We start from the raw sequence: 23,229 nt of genomic DNA on the forward strand, positions 1-23,229 counted from the left end.
TCTCCCTTCCTCCATGCCCTGCCCCAAACTCTCAACCCTACCCCCCCTTTCTATCCTGAGTTATGAGCATCCCCATGGGAAGTCATTTATAATGCCATTGGAGTGACAATAATGTGTTTGCACACCATTTCACTCTGCCCTCTCTGCATTGGCAGGCTTTTATGGACCACATTTTTGTTTCCCCAGAAACACATTGTCCAACCATCCTCGGAGAACATGCAAAAGCATTTAGCCCAAACTGGAACTGGACATCTTTCAATGAGAAAAATACATTATATAACACTTCATCTTTCATCAATATTCGAGATCAACATTTGTTTGTGCTTTTGCAACTAAAGTACTTCACTATTTTGAAGCTAAAAGCAAGACGGAGGTTAAAAGTTGGGGGGGTAAGAGAGGATGGTGCGGTGCAGCCACTGACTGCATTTCTTTTCACTGTTCACTGAACAATTATGTTCAGATTTTGCTGTCATGTAGGTATCATTCCACATGAGATACAGACACAACTCTTGACAGCCCACATGGATTTTTTCAGATCCTGCAACCAGCAGACTGACATCTCTTGACAACATGAGAATCACTTGTCATTGGGATAACATACCCATAGACATAAAACACTAGATGCGACGTGTCATAGTGACTTGCCATTCTGGGATGGAAACATATGGCAGCCATCTTACCTGGGTCAAGTTTTAAATTTGATTTAATTGGAAACTATGTTGAAAGAGGCTTATGTTGTATTTATAATCTTTGAGTATTATGGCCTATATTGGGAGGCAATTACAATCATATCTCTTCCTCTCTCTCTCTCTCACACACACACACACACACACACTAACTCACTAGGAAATACTTGCTGTTTTACCGGGTTTTTTTTTGGTCAACCAGCATGGGGTTTGTTTTGATGATGAGAGGAGGGGTTAAAGGCCTTGCTAACTGTAAATGAGGAGGTATTTTTGTGGATAAAGCAAGTTTTGCCTTCAGCAGAACTCCTAATGGACTCATCGCAATATCTTTTATTCTCATCACAAGGTATAGTCATTAAATATACGTTGATAATGCAGAGAAATTGTGGGAATTTTGCAAAATTGCAAGCTTGACCAGAACTGCTGAAGTACAAATCTCCTTTCTCCAACTGGATTACTTTACCTAGGTATGGTGAATATGTAACGTTAAGTGCCCCCCTCGGCCTCGAATGACAATATGTTGGCTGTTGGTTAGTGCTCTGTGTTGCTGTCAAGGATGTGGCTAACATTACTGTTGTGTTGATTTCCCTGGGCTTCACTTTTTCACTTTCACCGGAAAAAAAGTGCACTGCTAATGTCAGTTGGCAGCTAGATAGCTAATAAGCTGCTCAGCTGCAGCACATTAAACAGCATGTAAACATACCTGCAGATGTCACCTCGGATCCGCTAGATGCTGGTTTGGGCGTCATCAATTGTAAACAATACCCAGGTAAGATAGTGGATGGTTATCCTGTGATTTATGATGTAATGTCACATCTAATGTTCTATATATATATGAACATACCATACGTGGCTGATATTTAAGCAATATCACACGAGAAGGAGTGCTGTTGTACTGAATATCAACATGGCTGTGATTCGGTCGTAGGTACGAGGCTGCACATAATCACGGCCGTACTGATAGTCAGTACAACAGCACAACCTCAAGTGTGATATTGCTTTTATACAATAGTTCTACAAGCGCCATTTATTAGTTAACAGTAATAATTGACAACAGATTATGATTTGTTTGTTTATTTAATCATTATTTGGCTCTGCCAACACAAATAGTTCAGCGACTGCACTGTTGCCAAGCAACGCACAAACAGTCACTTGACAGTTGCTTTGGTGGCATGTGTGGTTCCGATGAGTTAACAGCTTGGTCAGACAGTACGTCATTTCATGTTCTCCATGGATGAACTCCAATAACTTTTTAGTGAGCTTTCAGACCCGCAAGACAAACAAGTTTTTTGTTTACCGGTATATTTTTTATCTTCCACGTCTCATTATAAATCACAGTTCATATCGTAGTCTCTGTATGTTTATATAAAGCATCTCACCTATGCCCACTCACCATGATCTCCCTCGCCTCGAGTCCTGCATCAAACAGTTTCTGTATGGCAGTGGATCACAGGCTGTAGTTGGTGTAAGACGTGTGTGTCCTTGCCACTTTGCACATCCTGGGTAACATCTGTGACAGCTGGTTTACTCACAGTGGAGTATACAAGAAACTGTCTGTCGGAGCTGTTACCCTCCTGGGCTGCAGATAGAGGGCTTTTGCACCAGGCGGAAGTTTGTTCAGGAATTTTTTGAGAGATGCTACCGGGCAGAGGTGATTTCCTCACTCCTCAAACATAGCGCCCCTCAGATTTTCTATGTCTCCAGTGGACCTTTATGAATTTTTGTTTCTTCATTGAATGTTACGATGAAATACTTTGCTCCATTCTCGTCACGTTTTAGGATGAATGAGTCAGGTTTGAGATCCTGATTCCCCTCTTTGCCCCTGCACCCGAAGTGCAACTTAATATCGTACCAGACCTTGTTCAATAAACCTTTTGGATTGTCTGGAATTAGTGTTGCAGAATATTTTAAGATGTGCTGGTCTTCAGGTGAAATTGGGGGGTGGGGTGGCCTTTTAATCATTCTCTCTAATCTCACCTTTGAAAACATTATTAGCTGAAATGAATTCTGGGTCCTGCATTAAATACAATGAATGGCTAACAGGAGGCTAATTGATATAATGATTTAAACCAGCCTGAAGCCCAAGGTAGCTGCTGATGCTGTAGAGCTCACTTTTAGTTGTCCGGGTGGATCCATAAAACTGCCTCAAGACTGTAATCAGCTTGGTCTTCTTAACGGATTGAATGTCGATGTTTATATTTTTGAGACTAAGCCAAGTCTGAAAGCAGTTCAAAGCCATGTTGTTTGTCTTACAGTGTTAGCTTCATTTTTGCTCTTCTCTAACTTGTCTAGGTCGGCTGATGTCATATAAGAGGTTTAAACTGATGTATCCGGGCTTCTTTCCTTCCCTTCGTCCTCTTTTGACGACCATCCATAATTTAACTCAAATGTTGTTGGTGGAAATATGTTGATCTTTGCGGTGCAAAGTTTGTTACAATCTAAGCTAATAATGACTGCTAATGTAATTAATGGTTATTAGAACATCTGTGAAGCAGAGTGATACATGTATAGTTAAAAGTCCCAGTGCTGTTGTTCTCTATATCAGCTCTCATGGAAGGCCTCTTGTTCAATCAAATTACTTATTAAAAGGATGTTGTATTCATTCCATGTCATTAAGTGTAGACAGGTAATGTATGCTGGTGAGGCGCTTACGTAAAGGGTTTTTAGTGCCGTCCTCACCATGTAATTAAATATGTCTGTCGGTGTTGTGTTATAGGTGATCCTGATCTTGACTAAGCTGTATGACTTCAACTTGGGGGCTGTTACTGAGAGTTCTCTGTGGAGGTAAGTTTCTTGTGTTGATTATTGTTATTTTCCCTTTTCCATCCAAATAGAAAGGTTATAGCATCATTGAAAGAATTTTATAAAAATGCAGAAGCACGGCCCTAAAAACAATAAGAATAATATATTCATAGAGGGTGCATTATACTGTAAGTATGATTTATAGTGCACTCCCTTGCTAGGATATGAACAATCAAGTTACTCTGGAAGCCAATATGAAGTATGTTTTAATAAAGCAATCTGAAGTAGTTCACAATGAAGCATGCTCCTCTTTACTTCCCGTGGTCCCATAAATAACACAACTAAGACTGCAGCAACCTTTTAGAAAAGGCCCGACCTGTTAACTGTCCATCATCTGCAAAGAAACTGTTTTTTGAAAGGCTGTTTTTGAAAGATAAACTGGAAGAGTAATCTGAGGGATTCTTTGATTGAATCTGTGGTTCTTTTTCTCTGATGTAGAAACTTCCTGATGGAGTTTTTGATTGATTGTCATCTGTAACCTTTTGTTTCAGAAGCAATTGACATGCAATTGCTACTGTATAGCTATAGTAATTCCATTCAGTATGTATTGAGAGGTGAGTTACAGTGCCCTGTCAGGTCATAAATAAGAATAGAATTCATTAAGGATTATAACATAGAGCCCAATCCGGCCTCTGATAAGCCTTTTTTCTCACCTCTCACATAGCCTGCAGAGAACTCATTTCATTTTGAAATACACGTGAAAAAGAGACCATCAGTCTGCCAAGCATAGAGTTTGAAATTAATATCTGTTTCACCAGAGGGGCCGCTAAGATTTACACCCGACTTGACACGTTTTGAAATCCCATATTGTGTACAGGAGGTCTTCCATCATCAAGGTGTCTGCTTAACAATGGCACCACGAGTAAATTAGAGTATACCTCAGGGGGTGCATGAAGGCTCTTAGTATGGGTATTAGAAAAGCAGAGATTTGAATGTTATGAAAAGAAACAGGAGTAAATGATTCCTGTGATAACACAATAAATGATCTATGACTACAGCTCCAAGCCACTGTTGGTGGCAAAATGCAATGTGCAGATCAATGGGTGACTTGTGAAAGCTACCTTAACTCGCATCAAGTCCCTTTGTGTTTTGAGATGACTTCCCTTCTCTTCTAAAGAAACATTACAACCATTTAAGAGGCCTTCTTGCATAGTCACATTCAAAGGCCGATATCCCAAACTGAAAGGAGTACTTAAGCACAAATACAAATGTGTTTAGGGGAGAGTCTTTGAAAACAATGTCACCAGCAAATGGGACCATTCAGATTAATGCACAGACAATGATAGCAGACACTGGGTATCTATCCAATTATGCAGTGAAATTACATTTGGAGGCACTCAGGTAGAACTGAGAGCGTGGATTGGATGTTTGTGGCGAGGAGAAATATGAAGATTGGGATGACAAACACATCTACCCTTGTCATAGGATGCATGGACTTGTAAAGCACAGGCAGTTTTGTGAAGTACCAGCCAGCTTTACAACTACATGTTTATTCCTGCTGTCATTAAGTACTGTATGTTGCATAGACTTAAATGTCTTGTTTTATTTAAATTCAGGCCATTTAATTAATTAGTGTAATTAAGTTTTTTCTTCTTCTGCTTTTTTATAAATTATTTCACATTAAACCTGTATATGTCACCTTTGTATTGCTAATTTGTTGTTCTATAGCAACATAATGACACATTTAATTTCATTGCTGAAGAGAAACCTGAATAACAGAGCATGAAATTAAATATCTAAATCAGTTTGAGAGAAAAGGCCATTCTAGCACCAATTAAAGATAAAAAATGTATGAAAGGGGATTTCATCACTGCATTGGAAAGGATGTCTTTATTTTCCTTCCTCACTGTCTTCAGTGTGAAAGAATCTACCAGCATGAATGGAGAGTAAAACCTTATATGAGCTTACAATATGTTCATTGGCCTATTCAAGCACTATGTCCGTGCTGGATGTTTTAGCCCTCTAACTTACATTACTGCTGACCACTTTCCAAAGCGTACCTGAAGTTCATAAATTGATTTCCTACCTTGCAGGCAGCAACTGGTTTCATTATATGTCAGCATCGAATAAGTATCAGCCTGCAAAGACTTGCTTGACACGGTTAAAATGAAGGCTTAGTCTGCATTACTGTATGTGTCGTTTGTGGGAAAACTGCCTAATGAATATCTCAACCTTTTCAATGCAGGAAGCTCAGACTTGTATTATGCTTCCCTTGATATCCATATTTTCTTGTTGGTTGTCAAAATGTGAATCCAACACTTTTATTTATTGTTTTTATTAGAGCTTCCTTTAATGCAGTGGGAAGGAACTTTCACATTAGCCCCTGTGTGCTGATGTACTACAACTTTTTCAAATTGTTACTTTATGCTAAATGTACCCAGTGTCACTGTTTCTCACCAAAATGCATTGTGTGTATCTTCAAGGTTTAAACATGTTAAATGCATTTACTCTCTCATACAACATTTGCAAAACTGATTATTTGAATGTTTTCCTGCATTGTTTACATCCATGTTTACTTGGGTTAATAGAGTTCTTGTTTCCTTCCTTTTGCTGGCACACTGCTAAATTTTTTTGTGGCTTATTGCCACCAATTATTGATGAGTGGTATAAGAGTCATCATATATATATCCTTTTCATTTGATAGACATGGCCAATCTTGGAGATAAATGTGTTTCTTTCTTGCTTTGACTGCTGCTTCACCTTCACCAGTTGCCACCTCCCTTCTGTGTATATTATTTCACCTCTTCATCTTCTTCTTCTAGCTGTGTTTTACAGCTTGCATGCACTACACATTTCCATCACCGTCTCGTGCAGTATGTAGTAATTTGTATCGTGTCACATGTGTACTTGTACATGTGTGAGAACAGCGATGAATTTAATCCCTCTGTGTGAGTAGCACAGTTAACAACAACAGCATATCTCTGCAACTCTAAGTGACTACTGGAAGGCTCTGCTCTTTATTCAGCCAACACCCTGTGCAGAAATGTGCTGGCTGAATAAAGAGCAGACTCTTCCATATGTAAGTTTGCATTATGTTTTTTTATGTATAGCACATTTCTTGCAGGATTGCAACTAAGTCCTTTAAACGAGAAGCAAAATAACACATTAGTATGAAGCTGGTCTCTGCAAGTTGATGTCTAGTTCAGTCTATACCTGACTATGAATTTAAAGCAAAAGGCAGCATCGATGGTAGAAAATCAATCTAAAATCGCATGGTATGCTTTGGCGATGCAGTCATGTAAAGAACAATTGATTTGCAGTTAATGGGCTAAAACATGCCAAAGCACTGGCATGGTGCTTTAAAATTTGTCTCAGGCAGGTTTGAAATGGATAAATCACAATATCCTCAATTTTTTCATGTAACATGTTTTTTCTATGTGTCCAGGTCCACTGATTATGGAAGCACCTACACTAAACTCAATGACAAAGTGGGTTCAAGGACAGTTTTAAGTTACCTGTATGTGTGCCCTACCAACAAACAGAAGGTCAGCATTTCCTTGTTGCTTTTATCTCTCTTTCTCATCTCTTACAGGCTTAGTCCTGAACAGTCAAATTACAGTTTTTTTTTTAAATTGCTGTGAAATGGTGGTATCTCTGTCTCTCTCCCTCTTTCTAATGCCATATCCCTCGTCTGGCCCTGGTCTGTACTTTAGATAATGATGCTTAGCGACCCAGAGGTAGAGAGCGCTGTTCTCATCAGTTCAGATGAAGGGGCAAGCTTTGAGAAGCATCTCATTAACTTCAACATCCTGAGTCTGCTCTTCCACCCTGCACAGGAGAACTGGATACTGGCTTACAGTCATGACAGCAAGGTAGCGTCTGAGTAAATCAACAATGAACTTTTAGGTGTTTGACCTGTTTATTTAGTAATTTTCAAATGTAGTTTTTATTGGATTCTGACATGGATGTGATGATAGCTGTGTAGCTCATTAACATTATCTTCCTCCTAAAACTTTAAGTGAGATGAAGTTTGGCCTAATTTTATCTTGCAGCTGTATAGCTCAATGGACTTTGGGAAGAAGTGGCAGCTTGTTCACGACAACGTGATGCCCGGCCGATTCTACTGGTATGATTATGTGGATCCCATTTTTGAACTGTTTTGCACAGTGATTGATTGTAATTTGCATAATTATAGTGTTCATGACCCTATGCTGTCAGAAGGATCCAGTGACCTCTTGTCAAAAACAGATCTCCCATATGGCAGTCAAGCATAAAACTGATTACATCCACGTCACGTAGACCTGAAGGAATAGTGTGCTTCTTTTTCTATAGCACAAACATGACATGCTGTTTTTGTTGTCGCTGTCATTTAGTAATCTCAACTGCTCGGGCACAAGGCGTTGAATACTGATGTGAGCCCGTTTATCCCTGTTTGTCATAGTACGTGTCAAACCCGAGTGTGTTTTTTAGCTGGGAAAGAAAGGACATCGGTTGGAGGACATCCTCTCCACATGCATGAACAGCCAGACATTTGATAAATAAGAATAGCACAGCGGGCATAGTGGTGCCCGAAACAATGCATTATTTGTGCTCTTGAAAAACATTCTTTCATGCACATTATGGCAAATAGTTATTTTTCAAAATGGTATTGCAGCCACCTACAATTTCATAACAACACAAATTTGCTATGGTAGATATTTAATGGAATAGCGAATGTTTTGTTACCCCTCCACCTTGTTGTTTCCTCTGCTGATGCTTTTGTGAATTGAGATTAATTGCCGCTGGTGACGCAGATTCTACACTGACTGATTCACAGGAGATAAAAATATGTTGTTTCACAAAACAAGGCTGTCCATCTACAGCTGTGATACTCAACCTGGCCTCCCCATCTCCTGTTCTCATTCTCATTTTTACTCTCCCTCCCTCCCTCCTCCCTCCCTTTTCTCCTCTACTTCTTTCTGCTCCTCTTTATCTGCTCCTCCTCCCGCTCTTTCAAGGGCGGTAATGGGTCTGGACAGAGAATCAGATGTGGTCCACATCGAGACGCGCATCGCAAAAGGCCGTGAGTGCTGCACTTCTGTCCGCAGCAGTAGCAAGACCCACAGGACCCTTTACCTCTCATTTAGAGCGAGGTCACCGGGAAGATGAGACCTGTTCTGCTCTTCAGATTGGTCCCTGAAGTCTAGTATAGCAGAATAGGTGTCTCCTGACAAAAAATGGAGAGTTTTAGCGGGTTGATGAATGTTTCTTCTCCTAAATCTATCCCCTGTGTCTCATAGACAAACCAAAACTCCCCCCTTCTAAACAGCATGGTGTATTCTGTCAAACCAATTATGGGGTTTTCCTGCATTGGGAGAAAATATTCCTCCTGTGGTTAGAAAATCTGTATCTGAATTAGCATACACACCCTTCTTGTCTCACATAATAACATTTTTGTAGCTTGACACACTGCAACAGCTCCTACTGTATTAGTCTTGCCACAATTGCAAAAAGGCGGACTGTGTAATATCAGTGGTCAGTATTTTCTTCATTATTTAAACAGTTACTCAACTTTAAAGTTGTTTTAGAACTGTGAAGTTAAAGTATATTTAGCATAAACATACTGTATAGCAGCTCCAGTGTATACAAAGCATTGTTTCAAGGTAAATGGTTGTAATTTACTTCTGATTGATTTCCTTTTTCCTCTTTCCAGGCGCTCAGTACGTGAAGTGCAGAGCACAACGATGCACAGAAGCCAACAGACAGTACCTCTTTCCTGGACATGTAGACACCAACTCACTGGTTGTGCAGGATGAATATGTTTTCACACAGGTTTGCATAGTAATAGATGGCTTGTTTTGCTCAGGTTTTGTAAGTCAATACTTCATAAATTTAGACCAGTTCATCTTTTCACACGAAGCCTGCTCTCGCTGGGAAGTTTGCTTTTCTTGTTTTTTTTTTCTTTCAGATCTGTTCATCCTGCATCCAATTCATGCTTTTCCATCAAAACCCACATAATGGTTTTCCCCAACACACCTGTTCCCCACTTCCCCAATGTGTGTTTTGATTATGTTTTGTCTCATTCATGTCAAGACACGCTCAGTGTTTGAGTTTCTGCACAGACATACTCCATGCCTGAAAAATGTGTTTGCTAGCTGAGAGCACACGGCAAAGGAACTGTGAATAGACAGGTTGGTGTCCTTATTACCATTCGCTCTGACTTTGACTCCAATTAGACAGCGGCAGTCAGGGTCATTATTAGAAATTTAATTTTCAAATGCCCTCCTTTGTCATTGATTTCCACCCACAGCTAAGTCATTTTCTTTCAGTTGGTGAGCCTTGATGCATTTGGTCACGTCTGTTAGAGTCTTCCCAAGTTTCAGCAAAAGAAAAATCAAGTGACAGTAGTTTTCTGGGGCTCAGTGTTTGTAGTAAATCATTCTGCACTCTTTCATTTTGAATAAATGCCCCTAAATGTTTGCTGTTCGCTTTTAATTTATTTATCCAGACATACAGATTTAATCTTTTGATATGATATGATGTTGCAGCAGCAATACTTTAGCAGTGACCCAGTTTCACTTTCAACACACTTAATCCACAGACTTGATTGAAATGGCTGCGATGTAAGAATGAAAATGTGTGGGAAAAAAATATATCACAGCGTGATTCAGAAATGGTGATTCAATAAAATGCACAAATTGCATTTAGCTGAGATGAGATTGACCGTCAAGGCAGAAGCAGACACAAGGAAGATGATGGTGAAAATAACTGGACACAGAGTGTCTGTGCGGAGCTGTGGTGGCACAGATGACTTTCTTGTGACTTTCATTGCTTGGGGCAGTTGGATTTAACTTGACAAAGAGTAATGAGGTTATCGATTGGGCTACAATGAAATAAGCAGTCTTCAACACCTCCAAAGTCTCTTGGGAGAGAAGGAACAGCCAAGTGCAACATCCTCAAAAATGTGGCTTGGGAAAATGCAGCTCATTGATTTTCGATAGATTATTCCATTAGAGCCCTAATGTAGTGTGTTGGGGGACAAACACCATCCCTCTAGTTGATTAGAAAATAAGCAATCAAGTAGTGTTGCCCAGCCTGTAAGTGGATGGGAAAGTGGTAGTGCATTAAGATCTTCAAGACGCACTGTAGATAAAGCCAACACAATTTTCAGTACCTCTTAGCTTCAGACTAATTGAGATAATGACAATAATTTCTGTTGTGCTAGTAATTTTAGTCTGTATTCAACACTGTGGAAAGCAGAGTAAAATTACAAGTGTTTTAGTCAGCGTCAGTCATGCGTTATGAATTAATATTCCTCCTTCAGGAGATGTTTAGGCTTCATGTCCTCATTCCACAACACAGTCACATTTAGGATGCTGGCAAATTCTCTAACATGCAGTTTGTCCCATCCCATTTTTTTCCCCCTCCATTTTGCAGAGAGTCTACATAGTCCTTTCTATGTAGGAAAAAGTCATACTCATGGTATCAATCAAAATGAAAATACAAAAATAAGAGTCAGAATCCTAAAATAATTAATAGCAGTAACAATAGTAAAAACAAGGTGCTAGATGTAGTGACTCTAAAAGATGTCGTCTGTTTAGAAAGTGACAAAGCTTCTTTGACTTCACTGTAAAGGTAACTAAGACGGGACGAGCCAGCTACTTCGTGTCCTACATGAGAGAATCCTTCAGGCGAATGAAATTACCCAAATATTGTCTACCTAAGGTAAGCACCGAAGCCAAACAATGAGAAATAATAAAAGATGTATTATCATAAAGCAACAGGATTATTGTGTTTACTTTGAAATGCTTTTGTTTCCTTTTTTTGTAGAATCTAAGTTGTACATCTGCGTTCTTTTGTGATAAGGAATGTCACACTTTATCAAATGGTTCCTCAGAAATACTTGGCCTCCCTTTCAAATTGCTTTTGTTCGCTTGCACCAGTCATTCTCTCCCATTCTATCTTTTTCCGTCTGTCTCGCTTTCTCTCACCCCCACTTCCCTTTAGGACATGCACATTATCAGTACAGATGAGAAGCAGGTATTTGCTGCAGTCCAGGAGTGGAATCAGAACAACACTTACAGCCTGTATATCTCAGACTCCCCCGGGGTCTACTTTACCCTTTCATTAGAGAATCTGAGAACCAGCAGAGGACCCGCCGGTAACCTTCTGGTTGACTTTTATAAGGTGCGTAGTTAGTCTTGTTTGTGGGCTGCTGCTGTCACTGCGACGCTAATTCCCCTTTCCAGTTGTAACACATGGTAGTCGAAAACATCTGTCAATTTACTAAGCTGTGATTATAATCAAAGTAGGGCTGCAACTAAAGATTGTTCTCATTATCGATCATAATCAGCAGATTACTTTTCTTGATTTTCCCAATGTGACATATTCAAAATACTCTTTTTGTCTGACCAACAGTCCAAAATGAAAAGATATTATTTTTAAAAACATTTAAGAAGCTACTAAAAAAAATATTTTTGCTTTAGAGGTGACTCTAAGATACCTTAGACATAAATGCAATTTGTAAAACATGCATATATATTGCACAAAACTTTAAAAGTATATTAAATTATAGGCCTCTTTCTATTTTACTGTATAGGTTGAGGGGATACACGGCATGTATCTAGCCAACAAACTGGTGGACCATCACATCAAGACCTTTATCACATACAACAAGGGACAAACATGGGCCCTGCTGCCAGCTCCTGCCACTGATGTGGTTGGAAATAACATTCACTGCATTCTGGTAAGCTTGAGCCTTTGGGCAGGAGTGAATGGATGCTCTTATTCATGGGAAATGATGCTTATGACATATATCATTCATCAAATGTTTCAACCTCATCAGCTGTGCTTTCAACGTTCTTTGATTTAGAGCCACATTTGCACAAGTCCAGGTGCCAGCTTAAGCATCAGTTTGCATTTTTAGCTTCCTAAATAGCCAAGGGGATGCATCAAATCCAGTCAGTGTGTTCTTCAGAGACTGTTTGAAATAATGTATATTGTTCAGTTAATAGCTAGTTACGATCTTCCACTGTGTCGTACAAATGACCACTATGCTCTCGTCTCTTTTCTGACCCCCCTCCAACCTCAGCTGTTTGAAAAGCCTTATTGATGTTTTCACTGTGCTTTAGTTGGAGAGATGAGTGAAAATGATTTGAATCAATTTTGCCAGTTTTATCAGTGCATCTTGGGGAATTTTAATTACATGCCTTGTTTGCTTTAGAATGAAACAATTCAAATGCCCTCTGTGTCCTCTCAGCCATTTTCTTTTCTTTTCTAGCAGAGGAGATGGGAGGAACAAAGTCTTTGTTTTATAAATGGTCTGTGAAAATGTTAGCACTTTTCTCTCAATGGGAAGTTTGAAGGCAGAACCAATTATAATTGCTTTTGTTAAGATCTGTCTGATACGTATTGCCTCAACCTGTGCTATATTGGAATCCATTTTTGTTGACAGCCATTTTGCTCACTGCATCTTCATCTGGAGATGTCAGAGAATCCCTACACATCTGGACCAATCACAAGCAAAAAGTCTGTACCAGGAATCATTGTGGCTACAGGTAGAGTAACCTGAAGGACTTGATTTATAGAGTAAACTGATCACATTAGATCTGACAGAGGTGGTTAGACTTTGCTCATTTCTCATCAAATGAAGTATCCCTAGTTTCTCAGGTAAATGCATCGTAGCAGTGCAACCTCAAAAACACACACAAGTAATCACACAGTGCCCTCTTTCTGTCATTGAAATCAGACACTGAAACTTCAACCCCTCAATCTCATTTTTCAGGTGAGATGATTAGGTTGCAGCAAGTCATAAAGCTGTCCTCTGGTAGAGGATAAGGACATGCACAGATTCAGAAAATAACTCTTAACGATTTTATCAGGTGATTGTTCATTTACGTGTGTTATGGCTTTGCAGTTAGCAGAGCCTTTGCTATGTAAATAGACACTGGGTGAAATTATTCATGTTTTTATACTCAGGGAATATTGGAACAGAGCTGTCCTCCACCAACCTTGGAATGTTTATAACATCTGATGCAGGAAATAGCTGGAGACAGGTGAGACCCATCTGGGTCTACACACAGCATTTGTTTACCTTAAACAGATGATGCATTCATATTGAAAGTGTTCTGTCATTAGTGGAGCAAATGTGTTTTTTTTTCCTATGTGCACCAAATGAAGATTTTTGATGAAGAACACAACATTTGGTTTCTTGACAATGGAGGGGCTTTGCTGGCAGTGTTGCACGCAGCAACACCGATTCGACACTTATGGTAGGTATCTGTTAGTTGACATCGTAATTACTGTACTGGAGGTATAGATACTGAAGGTGTTGGAGTTGTAGTGGGAAATTATGTGGGTATAATATCCGCTTTGGGGGGGGGTTTCACGCAGCATATGATTACATTTAATGTTTTGAAATGCTGATGGGCCAAGTTTGCATGATTATTGTATCGGCAATGCAGCTTCAGAACTGACAGAACCATTTCCACCAGAAGAGTCTGTTACAGCTTTGTACTCTTGGTTGGATATGATGGTTTGAGTGCTTTTATGTAAATCACAAGTAGAGCAGGGTGGAAATATGAGACTGAGCATGCCCTCATAAGTCCCTCATATTGTGGGAGCTTTGTAACGCTATCTACTTTGATGTCCCTGCACACTACAGCCCTGTCAAAAGTGATTAAGCTCTGAGAAAGGTGATTTGAAACCCCCCAAATCTATTTCTAATGCTACAACCTGAGCCATATCTCTCGTTTCTGTTGTTTTGTCACCTTCAAAAAATTTACCTGGGCTGAGGAACATTTGTTCTATTGTTCAGCCTGTTGTCGAGATAATTTTTCACACTGGAAGGAATCCAAGGTGCTTTCATTTTTCAACTGTGGCAAAAGCTAAATGAGCTGAAACCTTTTATCATATTTCTTACTTTGTTTTTCATCGCTTAACTTGTGATGTTTAATGGTATATGCATACAAAATATAGTATATTATCTGCCCAAATAGATAAACATGGATAGATCGATGGATAGACAGATGTTTATGCATTGACAGCTGTTGTTTTTATTTTTAATTCAGGATCAGTCTTGATGAAGGAAAGAAATGGGACAGGCACAGTTTCTCCTTGGCACCTCTGTATGTGGATGGAGTCTTAATGGAGCCAGAATCTGACAATCACATTATCACGTAAGCAGAGACACAGAGTGCAGTCCAGGAGGAATAACACAAATATCAAGCTGCAAGAATTATCTCCTCTGTCAATGTAAACAAAGAAAGGTCCACTTGATTTTCCCCAGTGACTAAAACTGGCTCCAACTTTGAATCAAAGAGAATGTTATCTTGCCTGTGAGCATGAATGACATTTAGATTTACATGTGCTATTGTATCGTATAAGAAACCTGTATATCTGCATCTGAAGATAGTCTCCTCTGAATTTTGCATTTTGGTGAATCATCCTCCAGTTTCTTTGGACACTTCAGCCATCGGTCAGAGTGGCAGCTGATCAAGATCGACTACAAGGGCCTCTTTAGTAGGAGATGCATGGATGGAGATTATCAGACATGGCACCTGCACAACAAGGTATCAGGAATATTAAACATTATTGATTTATTGTCAACTTCAAGAGACAGCCACTGTCACTGTAAACACATTACTCTCGTATAATGCACGAACAAGAATCTTTCTTTCTGTCACTCTTTTGTTTCTTTGCAGAGTTTCTTTCAATCTTGTGAAAAACAACATTATTTTTTTCTTTCTTTGATAGGGAGAGCTGTGTGTGATGGGTGAGAAGCAGATCTATATGAAGCGCAGGCCAGGCAACCGTTGTATGCTGGCCCAGGACTATTCGAGGATCTATTCCTCAGAGCCATGCCTCTGTACTGCCTATGATTTTGAATGGTAATGACTTCTTCTCTCAGCTTTCCCAACAGGGAATATACTGAGCTTTTATCCTCAGTGATCCTTAATTTCTTTCATTACATGTTTACCAAACAGCCCTTGAACATCTAATTCAATTGTACTTCATTATGGCTGCTTGTAGACATTTGTAATCAAAAACAGAAGTATCAGTTTTCAGAACTTCATATGCCTTAATATCCATCTTACATTGCATATTTACTGGATAACCAATATGACTGTATTCATCGAATCTAATTATAGTTTAGAAATTGTAGATGGGAGTTAGGAACTTTTCATCATGCTACTGTAATTTGCATGTCAAGTGACTTATTAGAATTCAATTAATAATGAATCGCTAAATGAATTTTAAATATCTTTTATCCATCTGTCTGAAATTCTGTTTGATCCTGCTTGTCTGACAATCATGTCTCTAGTTATGGTCTTAATATATGCCATGCAGCTCTAACTGCGAAGCATTTGCCCCACTACAAAAGCTTGTAGAAGCTAGATGATTTGAGTAGCAGTGTTTATCATTTTATGAAGTGTCGTGTTTTTTTGGCAGTGATTACGGGTGGGAACGCCAGGCAAACGGGAAGTGCTCCCCTGCTTTTTGGTTTAATCCAAATGGTGCGGCTAAAAGCTGCAGCACCAGCCAAAGCTTCCTTAACAGCACAGGGTAAGTGGCCTCCAATGCTCAATCCATCACAAAACAATATTATTCCATTCCAGCTTGTTTGTCGAGTTGTCTAGAACACAAACAGAAAATAATAGTTTACTCCCTCATGGACCTGAAAAATGGCTCTGAGTAGGGCTGAAAAAGTAACCCAGAATGTGTCCCAATTTCATAATACATAATCATGCTGAGCTGGTTTTGTCTATGTAACCTGTTCACACTCGAATAGTGACAACACTGGGTATACTTAACGCCAGTATGCATACAAAATCAGTGTGCCATTGATGGACGTTATTGTCCCTCAATGAATTGCAGAAATGATGAGCTGCTCAGAGCTGGAAGAAAATCAAAACAAATTTCATATGGTGGTGAAACAGTGCCAGAAACACACTTTTAAAAAAGTATTACATCTTTAGAACATTTAGCTTTCTCTTGATAGTGGCTTTCCAGTGTTTCAGTTTGATTAGATTGATGTCCATTAACACAAATCATGTATAATTTCGTCTTAGTAGAAAACAATGAAGTACACACCTACAAAAACAATATACCATAGTACATACTATATAATATGGAACTGGGACACAACACTTGTCTCCAATTTTCAAAACTTTATGCTTCAAAGGTATCGGAAGGTTTTGTCCAATAACTGTAAGGAGGGAGGGAAGAACGTGTACTCGCCCAGGAGGCAGGCGTGTCGTCCCAGACCACCCAGAGGCCTCCGGTTGTCTACCAGTCAAGGAGAGCTCAGTGCTGCTGTTGGAAGCAATGTTACTTTCATGGTCTACCTCGATGACGTGAGTCATATCACATCAAACTGTCACTGTAACGTTACATGTAGCTGAAGCAGCAGTTGTACTACATGTAGTAATTGTTTTAAAGGGTAGGCCCAACTAAATCACAAGAGTCTACAGCCATGCTAGCTGCTCTGTGTGGCTGTACTCAGACACTGTGGTGCTTTGAGCTACAGCATGCTAACATGTTCACAGTGGATGTGCCTATCATTATCACCATCCTGAGCCGTAAAGTGGCCGTGTCATGTAGTAAAGTGAATATGTCATGTAGTAAAGTGGGAGAAGTGCAGATGGACCCTTCTCATTCGCTGTTGTGAATTCTCTGGAAAATGACCTGCTGTGCTGTATTAACACATGAGCTCAATTGGACATTAAATGAACTAGAGCTGGCAGGGTAAAGCCTGTTTAATGCCAGATCCAACTGATTTGTACATTTGTGTTCTCACATACAACTCCTCCAGGTAATGTCCAGATAACTTCAGGGTTGCATTGCATGTGTGAAAGTGGGTTTAGTTTAGCCTGTTAGCATGCTACAACACTTGCTAATTAGCACTAAACACAAAGTGCAGCTCAGGCTGATGGGAATATTATTAGTTTTGCAGGTATTTAATCATTAACAAAGTATGAGACACATTGAATTTTTAACCTGATGATGGAACTAGATGAAAAGTCAGAGGATCACCAAAGTTATTAGAATTCATCCTGAGGGGAACATGAATTATTTTAGTCATTAAAAAACAATAAACAATCGACAAACAAATGAAGGTAGGCAAAGGAGCTGGACCAGATGGAATAAGCTGAGCTATCTGCTGTGCTGGACCTCTGCTAGATTAATAATGTTATTGGAAAAAGGCATCTCTTCTGACTGTAATAACTATCCTGGCATAATAGACTCATGTTTTCATACAAACCCTCTAGAGAACAAGAAGAGACCCAGCCCCAGAGAGGCTGCATTGAACAAGTTTTGACACTTGCGTCGCTCATAGATTATTTTGTGAGAAAGAAAATTAAATTGCATATTGCATATATAGACCTCTCTAAAGCATGTTTCAAATTTTAAAAAACATTGGCTTCAGTACTACTATGCTTAACATATAGAATCACACCAAGCCTTCTGCAGTCCTCAGTATGTGTGTGACAAGGATCTTCATGTTTCTTCTTTGTGCTGTTTACTAATAAACTACTATAATGCTAATAAGAATGCAAGAAGGTGGATTATTAAAATGGCTTCATGTGTGAATGCTAATGGATGACATCTTGGCAACAGCAATAGATAAATTGATTGAAAAACTTGAATACCTTGAAACCTGTTGTAGCAAATACGGCATGGTTGTAAATGAGAACAAAGCAAAGTTCATGGTAATTATGGGCTCTCACAAAGATCGACACCAAATCGACCTTGGTTTTTTTAGTTAGGCATTACTTATCTTGATGTTATATTTATCTCTGATGGAAATGCCCTGGCCTCATTGAAACTAGATGTTGAGATGAAAGCAAAACAATTAAACAGACTAATGATCATCTTAGGTGCAAATTATGATGCCCCGTTCAGTGTGAAAAATAGTTCACTTCAGAAAGTGTTTGAAGCTGCTATTTTGTATGGATGTGAGGCTTGGCTCAAAGTGTCTCTGAGATCCGTTGAGACACTACATGACCCTGGTGAAAGTTTTTGGAGTGAGGACCTCCACGCCCAAACTGACTTTTGTATTAGACGCAGGGCTTCCATCAGTGTATGCTTTAGTGAGACAAAACAGGCCAAATTCCTACAGTATGTAAGATGAAGCATTGGCTTGATACACATGATGATCTGTTGTATTATGTAGAGAAGCAAATATAAGACATACTGTAGACTAAACCTTGAATTAACTGTCCACCCACTGTAAACAGTAGACCCTATACTGAAGATCCTACCATCACACATTGTACACCTGTGTGCAGGCATTGTGCAGGTGGTATATATATACATAAAAGATGTACTTTTATGTCCTCATACTCATGAGATTTGAGTAAACTTTGGCCGTAACACAAAATTATATTAATTCACTGTTTATGGGCATAGACAAGAGTCTTAGATGTTGCATACTTGCCTAAACATTAGCCTGAAAACATGACTATGTTGTTGGGTAATTTTATTTTTATTAATGTATTATATATAGCATTGAACCTAACGTTTTTATTTGTAAATGTAAAGCAATTTTGTATAATTGTATTGTAATATTTAAGTCACCAAACTAACAACTAAATGCCAAATAACATGGCAAACACAGTTGTCAAGATGTTTTGCTCAAAATCACAAATATTGTCCTCCTGGTAGCGCTAGAGAAAGAGTCAGGAAGTCACCAGAATGAGATGGATTTATCCTCTGGGAACAATTAGGCCTATGTCTGTACCAAATTGTGTACTAATTCATCAAGCAGATGTGGAGATATTCAATTGGAGGAGTGATATTCAATAGGATGCAGGTGGACATAGGATATCACCAAAGTCATTAGGGTTCCTCCCCTGGGGACTGTGAATATCTGTACCACATGTCATGGCAATCCATTCAATATTTGTCGAGATATTTCACAAAAAAACAAAAATGCCAAGCTCATTGTGGTGTAAGGAGATCATTAAGGTCTCCGGCATAAACTGTCTTGAAACCATGAATGCGTGCGAAATTCTGTGGTAATTCATCCAGTAGTTGTTCAGATATTTCAGTCTGGACCAAAGTGGTTGACTAACCTCACAGACATTGCCATCCTTGAAGCCACAAATGGCTAAAAACATATTTTTCCCACTTAGGCTACCTCTTGTGATAGTAGAGGTAGTATTTACACAAGTTCAATTTGTATTTGCCTTGGTTCTTAGACATCTCTGAGATTTCTGCTTCCACTCAAGTACTATGGCAGTGAATATAATTTATTTGTGGTGAATTAAAAAAAATGTGTTTCTTTGTTACTCTAGATAATCAACACGACTTCACTGTGAGCAGTTTTTATTGGAACTACTTTCTACCAAAGAAATAGTCTCTATAAACACTGTTGACAGGGTGTTCTGTGGATTATCCAGAATAACTGGGACACTGCCTTGGGAAAGAGAAGTTCCTGTTGATTTTTTAAAATGTAATTTTTCAATGCTGTGAGCAGCACAAATGAAATTCCCTTGACCTATTGTGTGAGTGTGGCAGAAGGAATCTTTGAGAACAGATGTCTCAAAGCCGGGGTAAATGAAACCAAAACTGTTCTGCGTGGCGAGATATCTCCAGGGGTAGAGTGGAAAAAAGTGTAATTTGGGTGAAAAACACTTTAATAATGGGAATATGTTTCTTCGTTTTTAGTGATCTTATCATTGGCAAGATGGCACCAGATTAACAACTTTCACAACCTCTTTTGTTGCTGTAGTTCTCTGTTTACTTCCCCTGTTCTTTTCTCAGTTGAGTTTCTGTCTTCTTTGATTCATATTCACCTACCGAGTATTTGTGACACAGCTCACAGGACATCTAAGCCCAAGCGCTTTAATAGTGGACTGTGCTTACTTCACTTGTATGCGGTCTAACAGAAGTATCCTGACCTAAGCCTTCATGACAGATGCCATGTCTTACCGTCTGTCCACAGGGAGACTCGCTGAGGACCAGCATCCAGCTAGACTTTGGGGACGGCATCAGGATCACATACTCTAACCTGAGCAGGACTGATGATGGCATCAAGCACATCTACAGAACGACTGGGATTTACCGAGTGACAGCTTCTGCTGAAAACAGCCAGGGATCTGACAGCAGCATGCTGTTTTTACACATCACCAGTATGTGAATAAGAAACATCATTACTCATTCCTGTGGCAGTGCATATAGCATGAACCTCCTCTCTTTCATGGATAGTCACATCCCCACTCTGCTGAATTTCATTTCAGTCATGGTTGTGTTACTTTTATGCATTTTAGCTTTGGAAAATGCAAACGCATACACCGGGAGCTAAATGTACATCAGCTGTGATTGCAATAATATTCAGTGTTTCCTGAATTTGTGTGTGTTTTGTGTGTGTGTGCGTTGATTTGTATGCACACATGTGCATGCATGTATGGATGGATGTGTGCTGGTGTATGTGTTGCTGCCTCAGGTCCAGTGGAGCGTGTATATCTCTCCGCTCCTATTGTAACCATCAGGGGGAAGGAGGCTAATCTGACTGCGGTGGTTTGGCCGAGCCACACCAGAACATTGACCTTCTTCTGGTGGTTTGACAACAGCTCCGAGGTGAGAAGCCTCACCTCCTCCGCCTCCTCCTCCTCGCCTCACTATTGTTCCACAGACACATTTTTTTCCTGCTTACTGCATTATTTTCCATTCTCCTAGTCCTCTCTTGATGTCCTTGTGTTGTTGTTTACAATCCAAATGTGTAAATCTACAGCGCTTTCACACAAATCATGTAAAATGTGACTCCACGTGACTGCCCTGTCTTCCCAGAGGATCTAGCAGTAGGATGGGTGGTCATATTTATTTATCACGCTGATTGTGTTCACTGCAGCACCGCCTCATTATACAGTATGTCAAGGGCTGCATGCACGTAGTATTCTATATTCGACTCGGGCGATGCAGGTTTTTCTGTGTAATTGTCTGTGTTTTTACTTCTGAAATTCAGCCCATTATAACCTTGGAGGGAAGCATCTCGTACACGTTTCAGAGAGAGGGAAAAAACAAGGTCACGGTCCAGGTTGCTTCTGGGAACGCCGTAATGCAGGATTCAAAAGTTATAACTGTTAAAGGTGAGTGGGGAGGACAGTCTTCAAAGCACTTTAATTAGTGTGATACATGTTACATGAATATGCAATATGCTATCTCTGGGAAAGTATGATGTCTCTCGGTCCAAGCTGCAAGCGGCACTACACTGATGTGAACGTGGATTTATCTAATGAATGAAAATGTCACGGTAACCGAACACGGAATCTTGAGGAGCAATTAACTTCAAGGCGTATGTTGCCAAATGAAAAAAGACAAAACTGCACATCAGATAAATCAAAAAGGAAACTAGAAGTAGCATTCATATTCTAACAGACATCACTTTGCCTTTTTTCCAGAGTTCTTCAGGTCGCTGCTGTTGTCGTTCTCTCCAGCTCTTGACGAGCACAATCCTGACATTCCCGAGTGGAGGGAGGACATAGGCCGTGTGGTGCGGACAGCGCTGTCACAGGTACATCACGTCCCTATTGCCGTGAGATCTTTCCTGGAGCCAACATCAGTCTCCAGTGGCTTTCAGTGTCATTACTATTTTATACCTGAGTGCAGTATTGATACAGCAGTCATGATGTTTTATGGCCCATGTGTGAAATTTGCTCTTTTTTAGTTTACCCATGATGACAGTAACCAGACACAGTTGTCTAGTGTGAATCTGAATTGAAGCTGACATCTAAAATGTTTGCCATGGGACTTTATTGTCCAAAGCTTAGAAGTAACAGCACAAACTTTAACCTCCATGGTGGATTTATTCCTGCTTATTGTGTCATCTTGTGGCTGCAGGTTTCTGGGGTTCCTGAAGATCAGCTTCTAGTGTCTCTGTATCCTGGACTTCCAACCGCAGCTGAGCTCTTTATCCTGCCTGACGAGCATACGTCAAGTGAGCACAAGAGGAGGCGTGAGGAGGCACTAGAGACCGTAAGAACCAGTAAACCATGTTTCACACCCACTGATATGACACATTAAATTATATTTTGTGATATATGATTAGGTATGAAAAAATATGCAGTATGAATGCTTTTGCCAAAACATATCCAGCCCGGGAAATAATGTGATTAAGTGATGTTTTGTTTTTTAATGTACTTTTTCATACTGCAGTAGCTTCTATGTAAAGAAACCAATGAACCAAAGGATGATTAAAGGAATAGTTCAACATTTTGGAAAATCCGCTTTTTTGTTCTCTTGCTGAGAGTTAGATAAGTTAGATCTAAAAATCACCAACACATTGTGACGTAATCACCTCAGGCAGACATGACAGACATATCAAACTCTTTGTATTTCCCAAAATATCAAGCTCTTCCTTTAAGAAAGTGTCAGGTATATGGTCATTATAAAATTTTAACCTTAAATATGTTTATTTTTGTTTATTTTAACATAATGTCTCATAATGTTCTCTGTTTATTTTTGTGTGTTTTTCTTAAATACCTCAAACAGATATCAGATATTTTTGTCACTGCCCTGAACCAAGGTCTCATCCAGTTTGAGCTGAAAGCTGATATTCGCATTATTGTGTACATCACTCAACAAACTTTGGGTAAGTTTGTTTGTAGCCTATTATTTCTGCTCACTTGGACCAAAGCAGTTGATGCATTTAAAAAACTTTTGCAGGTGTATAAAAACAAAGCTTTTAAATAGGCCTTAGGCGAAATTTATGCCTTGTTAGTACAGTATGTCTAAACATCCACGGTGCGTTTGTTCTGCTGCTTGTGCTTGTTGATGTGCAAAAGATAAGCCATGTGTCTTTCTTGGGATGATTTGACAT

General features: G+C 39.5%; 1 protein-coding gene across 1 annotated transcript in view; it reads left to right on the forward strand.

Annotated features, from left to right (window-relative positions):
- Positions 1–23,229, forward strand: part of sorcs3b (sortilin related VPS10 domain containing receptor 3b) — a 45,253-nt gene that overhangs the window by 15,597 nt on the left and 6,427 nt on the right. The window contains exons 2-24 of the mRNA XM_044373547.1: positions 3,403–3,470; positions 6,874–6,973; positions 7,142–7,300; positions 7,481–7,554; positions 8,426–8,490; positions 9,121–9,239; positions 11,043–11,132; positions 11,415–11,594; positions 12,007–12,153; positions 12,862–12,964; positions 13,386–13,462; positions 13,587–13,678; positions 14,477–14,584; positions 14,860–14,977; positions 15,162–15,295; positions 15,858–15,971; positions 16,591–16,762; positions 20,356–20,542; positions 20,857–20,990; positions 21,376–21,499; positions 21,812–21,924; positions 22,251–22,385; positions 22,902–23,001. Coding sequence (XP_044229482.1) covers positions 3,403–3,470; positions 6,874–6,973; positions 7,142–7,300; positions 7,481–7,554; positions 8,426–8,490; positions 9,121–9,239; positions 11,043–11,132; positions 11,415–11,594; positions 12,007–12,153; positions 12,862–12,964; positions 13,386–13,462; positions 13,587–13,678; positions 14,477–14,584; positions 14,860–14,977; positions 15,162–15,295; positions 15,858–15,971; positions 16,591–16,762; positions 20,356–20,542; positions 20,857–20,990; positions 21,376–21,499; positions 21,812–21,924; positions 22,251–22,385; positions 22,902–23,001 — 2,713 coding nt within the window. The remainder of the gene's footprint in view (positions 1–3,402; positions 3,471–6,873; positions 6,974–7,141; positions 7,301–7,480; positions 7,555–8,425; positions 8,491–9,120; positions 9,240–11,042; positions 11,133–11,414; positions 11,595–12,006; positions 12,154–12,861; positions 12,965–13,385; positions 13,463–13,586; positions 13,679–14,476; positions 14,585–14,859; positions 14,978–15,161; positions 15,296–15,857; positions 15,972–16,590; positions 16,763–20,355; positions 20,543–20,856; positions 20,991–21,375; positions 21,500–21,811; positions 21,925–22,250; positions 22,386–22,901; positions 23,002–23,229) is intronic.

The sequence above is a fragment of the Thunnus albacares genome, chromosome 14, assembly GCF_914725855.1.
Source record: "Thunnus albacares chromosome 14, fThuAlb1.1, whole genome shotgun sequence".
Classification (NCBI taxonomy): domain Eukaryota; kingdom Metazoa; phylum Chordata; class Actinopteri; order Scombriformes; family Scombridae; genus Thunnus; species Thunnus albacares.